The sequence below is a fragment of the Chenopodium album genome, chromosome 11 (genome assembly GCF_948465745.1).
Source record: "Chenopodium album chromosome 11, dcCheAlbu1.1, whole genome shotgun sequence".
In the NCBI taxonomy this organism is placed as follows: Eukaryota; Viridiplantae; Streptophyta; class Magnoliopsida; order Caryophyllales; family Amaranthaceae; genus Chenopodium; species Chenopodium album.
In genome coordinates, this window is record NC_137844.1 from 9,092,350 (window position 1) to 9,102,237 (window position 9,888).

Genomic DNA, 9,888 nt, shown 5'->3' on the forward strand with positions numbered 1-9,888 from the left:
CATTTGATCGGGCCTAAGTTACTCCAGTTGTTCGATCAAAAGTTATTGATATATTTGATATGATTAAAACAGTTAAAATTTCATTATATAAAAATCAGGTTGATACAATTTTTTTTTTTTTTTTAATAGAGGTTAATACAAATTAGGTTGATAAAAATTAGGTTGATAGATCTCGTTTGATAAAGTTTTTTTGTTATTATTATTGATTAAGAATTTCTATTTTTTTTTTTTTTTTTTTTTTGACTGGAAGATGATTAAGAATTTCTTGTAATGTCTAAATTAGGGGTGAGCAAACCGGGTACCCGGTCAAAATTTTAGGACCCGGACTTGGAATTGGTTGGAACCGGGTCCTAAAATTCGGAACCGGAATTGGAATTGGTTAAACCGGGTCCTAAATTTTAGGAATTGGAACCACTGGGTACTGGTTCCGGTTCCGGGTACCCACTTATGTATTAATTGTTAAAATATAATACAAATTATAATTCTTATTTTAGTTAGTATCATTATTAGTATTTAATACTTATATTTATGTATGCATTAAGCTATTTGTATTCATGTTAGGTATTAATAATACTTTTTTTATTGTACAAATTAGATACATTTAACATATTTTTATTATTTAAAATTTATTTAATTTAGGATATATTGGGTAACCGGGTACCCAACCGGTTCCGGGTCCAAAAAGTTGAGAATTGGAATTGGAATTGGTTATAACCGGGTCCTTAATTTATTACCCGGAATTGAAACCACCGGGTCCAATCTCGGTTCCGGACCCGCCGGTTCCTAACCAGTTCCGGTTCCAATTCCGGGTACCCGGAATTTTTGCTCACCCCTAGTCTAAATGAGGTTAAAGTTTAGTCAAATCATATCATAAAAATGACTAAATCAAACAAATCTTAGCAAAGTTTGTTGTTGACTTGTTTTTTTTTTTTTTTTTTTTTGATGTATCAATTTTTTTTAGCAAGTAACAAGTTACAAGTACTGTATTAATTAGTGTCTCAACAATAGATACAAATAGTAATTTTTTCACAGTGATAGAAATTAGAAATTTGATCGATCAAATTGCATAGAAATTAAAAGGAGATCAGATTTAGTTCAAGGTTGAGAAAGTCAGTCAATTCCTGTTAAACTCGCTCATAATCAGATGCAAAACAAGGGGTTGTCACCTTCAGTTTATATAGCACAATGTCAAAAATGATTCAGATTGCCAGTACATAACGCAAATTTTATGAGGTGTGACACTTTGTAATAAGTTTAGGGTACTAATTGTAAGCAGGAAAATTGATGCACTATCAAGTTTTTGAAACTGGTGGTCGTGGGCCCATGTAGTTCGTCACCAATCCCATAATTGCAAACCTGGAATCCAAGACAAGAAAACACATTGGAGGATTTAGAATCAGAACAAACATGAAAACAGCGCAATTGCAATTGAAGAAAAGTGATGATGCATTAGCCAAGGGTAGCACCACATGATGAGGTTCCATAAAAGACATTTCAATTTAGCAGCATAGATTACTATACTCGAACTGAAATCAAACACGTTCAATTTTCCATTTCAATATGTGATCCAATTTATAACCTAGAGTTTTCCTACCATAATAACATCAATAAAATGTGAATAACTAAGTATAACACATGATGTGCAGATAGATACACATGAATAAGGATTACCCGTAGCATCTTAACTGAACCTACCAAGTACCAAGTACCAAATACCCATACCATCATGACTGAGCATAATAAATAACCATACCATCACAAATAAACATTATTCATGAAACCCCTGATGTAACAATGTTGGTTTCCAAATTACAACTTTTGCCATCGATAGAACTTTTAATCTAGCCGAAATTTTAAACATTACGAAACTGCATTATATGTATATAGGTGAGTTCCATGTCCTATATTATATTTGGCTTGTTAGCTTCTTCCAAACCACCATCCAGAAATTGCAATGCATACGTGAAAAATATTCTATCAAGTAGAGGCACCAAAAAGGTGCCATACCTGAAGCACAGACTGAGAGGCGAGAGCTAATACAGAAAAAGAAATCCCACGTCAAATATTGTTGCTACTGTGGGATCTGATTCCATTTTGAAGCAACTTTTCAAGTTTTGCTTTCATCACCTTTCTCTTTTCCAAACCATCATCAAGCATCTTCTTAAATATTCCACGGGATAGTCGAGAGAGTTACTTATTCACTCTAAAAGCTTACTGCCACCTACGGAGTACATTGCAATGAAACTTTGACATTTTGTTTTCCTTCCCTCAAAAGCATTTAGGCTCTAGAAACTTCAGATAAATTTAAAGAACATGTCCTTTACATTACCAACCTTTACCTTTTAGGTTCTTCTTTCCCTCTTTGACAGTAATCTTCGCTTTCTTATAATGCTACCAAATTCAATGTTATACACTAAAGTTATTGACATGATAGATTTCTTCTTGGTACCTAACAATACTATTGTCTAGAGTTTCAAAAACATCATAGCAAATCCCAGGAGGCTCTGAATTTCTAGCAATTTTGGTGATTACAATTGATTATCATCTTACTTTCCTATCCCGTTTGCAACATGGTCTGTCAAGTGTCAAGACCTTAACACCCCCTCCCTCCTCTCACATGCACACAGAAATCCAAAAAAAATTAGGTGCACCAACTAATTTTTTCCTCTCCTGCATTAATAACTTCTCAATTCCTAGCAACCAAAATTCCTCTTTAGTCCACTCTATCAGATTCTTGACAAGGATAAAAGATGGGTGATCCTCAGAATTTCACATTGTAAGCAGCTAGCCTGCATGATTTCACAATTCCATATATATTCAATTTGCAACTTAAACTGAGAAACGTATGCAAAGAATTTTATCAACTCTTAATGATATCTATGTATTGGTTACATTTGGTGGAGTTACATTTGCTTGTTTAAAAGGGTTTACTAAAGAATGATCAGACTCGTATGTCAAACCATCACAAACCCAGCAAAATTGGGAGCAGATACAAAGGAGATTACCCAAAATCCATAAACTCAAAGGCTTGAACCATTGCAGAAAAAGGCACATTTGGCTAAAGTGTGAGATGCACAGAATGATGGCCTTCAAGACTCTAGGTGAAAAGACATGGATGTGCCCTAAGGCAGAAGAGGGACGCCTTTACAGTATGAAAAAATGATATAGAAGTCATGGATCTCCAAATCTTTCTTGCACGGTACAATTAATAATGATTAATGGCACAATACTCTAGATCAACTTTCTTTAAATGAATGGCTATAGTTTCAAGTAAAGTTAATGAGCATCTCACTTTCACTTAGACATGTCTTTGCCTCACACCTTAGCATGCCTAGACTCAAAGACTGAAGACCCTGTCACCCTACTGCCTTAGGGAGTCTTAAACTTAAAGGCTTAAAGCATTGCAGAAACAGGCATGGCAGGCTAAGGCGTGAGATGCACAAGATGGTTGCCTTCACGACTCTAGGTGAAGAGACATGACTGTGCCCTAAGGCAGAAGAGGTGCGCCTTTACAGTATGACTAATTGATATAGAAGTCATGGATCTTTAAATCTTTTCTATAAAGTACAATAAATAATGACGCAATACTCTAGATCAACTTTCTTTAAATGAATGACTACAGTTTCAGTACAGTAACGAGCATCTCACTTTCACCTAGACACGTCTTTGCCTAGACTCCAAGACTGAAGATTCTATCACCTTACCGCCTTGGAGAGTCTAATGCCTTCAAGCATTGACATGATAAATCAACTATGCAAATAATTTTGCTTGACAGACCAGGTTATCTGGACTAACAAATGCTAATCTAAAACCTCCAAACATACATAAACATGTCCAGTTTCATTAAGTAACCATCCGTACTCCGCATTTGTTTCTATAGATGGATACCAACAGGCTTGAGATAGCAAGAACACTAACTCTTAGCAAGTTAGCATGTAACATTGCTACAAGAACGAAATAATAATACCACTACTATGGTAATCAATAAATTCCAGGTTTTCATGAATAAAGTTCAAATTGGATAGACCTAAATAAACCCATCTTCCAAAAGAAAAATCATTCACTCCCCCATGACAGATACATCCTGAGATAATTATACTGTAGATGAAATTTATATAATTCCCTATCAAAGTTAACCAGTCTAACCACATACGATGCAACCAATCAATTCGAGCACGAAAACGAGCAATAACCCGATTGCAAGAACATAGAAGGGGGTGCAGTGAAACACAAAGCTAAAGCGAATATAAAGGGTGAAGGGAAAACTCACATCATAGCCATGGAAATCTGCTTAAGATCATTCTCCATATTCTTCATATTCACTAATGACTGAGCACAAAAGATTATAGCGAGCCAAGATCCCAACTTATACTGCAACAATCACAACAATAAAAAGGCTAAATTAACAAGATTTCTTCTAAATAATACCAATCTCATTCAAAAATTATGATTACAATTTCTGGGAAAATGTAGACAAAAGATCCATTGAATTAACAGCTTAAAGATTGAAACTTTAATGCGAAAAACAAACAAATAAAAGGGGTTGACAATTTAAAATTGATGGAAAAAGGGGAGAAAAGAAATAGAATTACCCTGAACATGGCGCCGACGACGGCGCATAAGACGGCGATGAAGCCGGAGTAATCGACGGGAAGTTCAGGCGGAACATCTTGAGGAGCTCTGTTGAATGGCTTGGCAGCCGATGGTAGCCTTGGATCGCTGCCTGATGAAGACATTCTCTCTCCTCTCTTCTTCTTCTTCTCTTTCTGTTTCTGGGTTCTATGAAACTAGTTTTTGAGCCTCAACGTAGTGGATGGAAACTATGTCAATCTTAAGATTACGAGAGAAAATACCTATTAATATGCCATATTAATAGGTTTCGTTTATACGAGGGTTAAAGTGTCATTTCCGCCTACTTAGAAAGTGTAAAGTTGTCAAGATGCACAGTCCATCTAACAGACTAGCAACAAACTACCAACCGACATCTCCGTCAAGATGCACGAAATCCATCGTGAACTGTCCTCCCTAAGAGATTAGATGCTGCAATTCGCGATCTTCTTCTCCACAACTCACCATTAACAAGATCTCAACTCTCAAACAATGATTAACACCTACCATTTAGGGTTAATTATGCCCTTATTTAATGTAAAATTCTTAGGGTTTTTCGTTAAATTATGGCGGTAAAGCCGTCGGAGATGGTGTTCCTGGGGTTGAGCATGCCTTAGCAATTTAAGATCTCGCCATCGGCGAAGTTGGGAAAATGGTGTTGCTGGGTTGAGCATGGCTGAGCACTTAACACTGATGAAGGAGAAGAGGAAAAAGAAGACAACAGAATAAAAAAAAATTAAAAAAAAATAATTGATTTCACCTCTCGTATTTACAAAATTGCCATCATATTAACATAGCATGTTAATATGGCATATTAACTGGGCTCTCCTCTTAAGACTTAAGAGAACTCAATCGCATAGCTGATTGGATATTTAATGTAGGACATTTAGCACGTGATATCATGTTGTTTATACTTTTTTTTTTTTTTTTTACAAGGAAGGATGAATTTCATTAATAAGCAGTCATACGGTATCTACATCAAATATGAGTACATAAATCAATAAGATCTAAAATACGGAAACAAGATTCACATCCAATACAACTAAATAAAAGCATACTCGAGCGCAACTCCTGGAGGATGGATTCAAAGATGAAATTCCTCGTTAACATTGATGTCTGTGCATCTTTACGGGTGGAGATCTTCACAACTTGTGCTATAGCTATCTTGAACGGATAAATTGTACTATAAATTATACCTTCTTGAACCATCATCATCTTCCCTACTACTTTAACCCTATAAAAAGGAACAGTACCACAAAATTGCCATAAAGACATAACACAAAAAACCCTCAGAAGAGGATTGATTACCCTAAAAAGAGGACTTTTAACTCTCATAATGAGAGACTCAATTATTGACCAAACTACTACTAAAAACCTGCATAAACAATAAACTAACAAGGAGATTTGGGGCTTATCGTGGAATTTTTCATCCATGGCAGTGATAAGTCTATTTTATATATATATTTATTCCCCGTTCCACGGTCATATTTGTGCTTATTTTAGCTCTGCTTAGTTATTTTTATTACTAATATACGTTTTCTAGTGTTTTGTAGAGTTGGTATTATTTTGTAGGAATTTACAAATTTATGACGATTCCCGAGCTTATTGAACCACTACAAAGATATTGGAGTTTGATCGTATTTTATGACCAATTATTTTAAGCCCAAGACCGAACTAAAGAAATTTGGTTCGGTGATTAAGGGCTCGATATAGTAAAAGAGGTCCAAAGTTCCCATACGAAATACGGACCATACAAGTGAAGAAACTTGGTCTAATAAATTTTAAAAGACCAAGTCCAAGCATTGAAGCCCAGCTCGTAGATCCAGCTGACCGAACCCGATCGGGCGGCCCAATGCCCAATCGGATGAATGATATGCAAGCATGTTGTTAAGTCAGTTTAATGATTTTAAGGCCCATTATTGTTACATAAGCTATTTTGGGCGGATGTCTTCACTTTTCAGCGTTAGGCCATTACCAATTATTGGGCTTCCTAATATCTGATGACTTAGCTAGGTCGTTTGTCAGTAGTAAAGTTTGAGTGGGATTAGAAGTTTACTAGGAATAAAACTCCTTTTTCCTTATAAAAAGGAAGGAGTAGTTACGTAGAGGAGGAAGCAATTTCTTAGGTGATTATTAGCTTAGTTCTTTTATTAGTATTAGTATTAGTTTTAGTTTCTAATTAGTTTTTCTTTTCTCTTTCTCTCTCTAACTTTTCTCTCTCTCCCTTAATTAAACTCTTAGTATTATTTTCTCTCTTATTTATGTCTCTACAACTCTGGGTTTAATCTCAGTTATTTATTTTATTTTCTTCTATCATGTCGTGTTTAATTGCTTTGTTTAGTTTATATTTAATTATGCACGAGTAGTTTATTTCTAGGGTTCTTGGGGATCCATAAATAATATGAAGGGATGATTTATTATTATTGATTGTTAATGTTGTTAATTAATTTCCTATTGATTGATTTAATGCTCTGCAACTAGATTAGCGCTGGTTTAATTGTATGAGTTTAGCAATATTGATTCGAGATTCGAGAGATGAGAATTAATATTTAGGCTTAGTTTCAATAGGCGGACTAATTTATAAATGGTTAGGTCGAGATTCGAGAGATGAGATTTAATACCGGTAAATTAACTCTGTGATTGTAATACGTAGCGAAAGCCCTTTATGATCTGATTAATTGATACATTGATGATTGATTATTATGTTTTACCCTGGAATATTATTTATTGGTGAACCTATGCCCTAGGTCTTTTATTCATTGTTTTTCCTCCTACTTTTATTTCTCCCTACTCATGTTCCTTGTAGTATAGTCCCTTAATGATAAGTGTTTTATTTGTCCACTTATCATGGTATTTTTAGCACAATTTTGTTGTCATTTTCCCCTCTTTACCCCCCCTTTCCGACTCCTTTTTGTGTATGATTACAACTTTTGGCTTCCCCATTCCTTTTTATGTGTGTGTTCGTGTTTGTAGATGCAAGGAGAAATTGGTCATATAGCATGAACATGAAGAACTATATTGGAAGCAAAGCACAAGAGGAGAGGGCGTGCAACCCCTTAGGAGAGGGCGCTCCTACCCCAAGCGCCACAATCTGCCTCTCTTTATTCCCAGCTAGGAGAGGGCGTGCACCATAGTAGGAGCGGGCGCTCCTCCCTGATCTTCCACAAACTGCCTCAAATCGCTACAGGAGGAGAGGGCGCGCAAGAGACAGGAGAGGGCGCTCCAGCCTGAGGAGCCGGCGCTCCTCTATGTAGGAGCGTGCGCTCCTACATGCAGACCCGACTTTTTGGGCGGATTTTACAATGTTATTTCGGGGTGTATAAATACGACCCTTGGCTTCAGTTTTCTGCATCTTCTTCCTTGGAGAAGATCACCTTCTTCCCTTTAGTCTTCTTAGGCCCTTAACTCTCTAAACTCTTATTAATTAGCTTAGTTTCTCTCAAACTCTATCATTGAAGTAGATTAATTGAAGTTTGTATTCTTCCTTTCAACATTTTCTCAACCTTGAAGCTTCATTAGTAATCTCTTTCCTCTATCCCTTACTCTTTATTTTCTGTTTTTAATTCCTTGAATTGTAGATTTCTCTCTTAATCTTGGTTAATTGTTGTTGCATGTTCAATCTACTTTGTTCTTACTACTCTCTTCAATTTGTTAGATTAATTTTGAATTTAGATATTGTTGTTAGAATGTTCTTCACCATGTTTAGTGAGTAGTTTCTTAACTAGGGGTTGGGTGGAGACCCAACCAAGCCATGGGTTAATTGATGTTTGTGTTTGCATGTTCATTTTGGGTTGATGATTGATTGTTAAAGAATTGGTTAATTGCATGTGTAATTGGATGGCCACTTATTGCTCATGTATTCACTTCTATGCTTGCATTGAAAGATGAGGTCTAGATGTGAGCCATTTCTTGTATGATTATGCTAAATTCCTCTTGATTACGGTACCTCGTTTGGATGATGTAGTAGTCTTAGTTGCGGTAATTAGGAGAGAAATCCCAATTATTTGTGCCTTAGTACTATCTCGAATCGATCGAAAGACGAACCCGAGTTAGTAGTCTACTTCCCATCGTTAAGACTTGGTTGGCCTATCTTGCTAGTTGAGTTTGGTTTAAGAATGCTTAGTGTGGTGGCTTCGAAAGAAGACAATGTTGAGTGCCCTTTCTATCACCCAATTTGTGTACATGCTTGCCTATTGTTTTGATTCATTGGTTTGGTTGGTGTCGATTCCCATTTCCCCCTAGTGTTTGTCTCCATATAGTAGTTATTTAATCAAACCTCCCATTTGTGACCGAACTAGATTACAACCGTTTCATATTCTCGGTGTACTCATACCCATTCCCTGTGGATACGATCCTTTACTTGCCCTAGACTTGTCTTAGGTTAGTTTAGGTAGAAATAGTGTTTGGCTTGAGGGTGATTGTCCAACGACCGATTATTCCACTACCACTTAAACAACAACTCTTGGTTACTTTAATAATTTAGATTACAATAATTAATTAGGAATAGAAAGACTTGTTTCCCTATGGATTCGACCCTACTTCCCTATCTACATTAGTTAGAGGATTTAGGTAATTACTTTTGATTAGGTGATACGACTTTAGCCTGTCAGGCAGCCTCCAGGCTTTTTGTTTTTTTGGGGTTATTTTTTTGGGTAGGCGGCTAGGTTTAGAAGAGAGAGGCGTGGCAAACTTCAACAAAAATTTGATGTTTTTTTTTTTTTGACTTGGTAGCATGATGTTTATACCAAGGGTCTGTTCACATTTACTGAACTGAACTGAATTGAACTGAACTGATTGGAGCTGAACTGAACTGAATAGAACTGAAATGAATATTTTATGAGAGAAGGAAATTAGGAGCTAAACTGAACACAAGTGAACTGATTGAAGTTGAACTAAACTGAACTGAAATTAAGCTGAAGTGAATAGGTCCTAAGATTAGTAACTCTTGTATGTTCTAGATACTCTACCCTACTTGTCCACCTGTAAAGTGGTGAAAACATGCATTAAATGTCTCCGTCAAAACGAGAAGTCTACATCGATTACTATTATAACTAAATTGTTCTCAAATTCCAACGGTTCCTCTGGCTACAACAATCACCCTCGTTTTCACTCTACTGCTGACTTCAAAAACAAGAACAACTAGTGATGATAACACTAATAAAAAATAAATAAATAAAAACTTATCAAAAAATTAGAGGTATAGTGGTTGAAAGCTTGTCATAGTCATTTCTTCTGTATTGAACTCAGAGGACGATTTACGTAAAATTTTACAAATATTAC

The 9,888-nt window shown here is 35.9% G+C and overlaps 1 protein-coding gene across 1 annotated transcript; it reads right to left on the minus strand.

Moving 5' to 3' along the window:
- Positions 1 to 1,145: 1,145 nt before the first annotated feature.
- On the minus strand, positions 1,146 to 4,812 carry LOC145568497 (protein Asterix-like). Its single transcript, XM_081627919.1, has 3 exons — positions 4,593 to 4,812; positions 4,271 to 4,371; positions 1,146 to 1,356 (listed from the first exon to the last, which is right to left on the minus strand). The coding sequence occupies exons 1-3, from the start codon at positions 4,734 to 4,736 to the stop codon at positions 1,293 to 1,295; spliced, it is 309 nt and encodes a 102-aa protein (XP_081484045.1). The 5' UTR covers positions 4,737 to 4,812; the 3' UTR covers positions 1,146 to 1,292.
- Between the last annotated feature and the right edge of the window lie 5,076 nt (positions 4,813 to 9,888).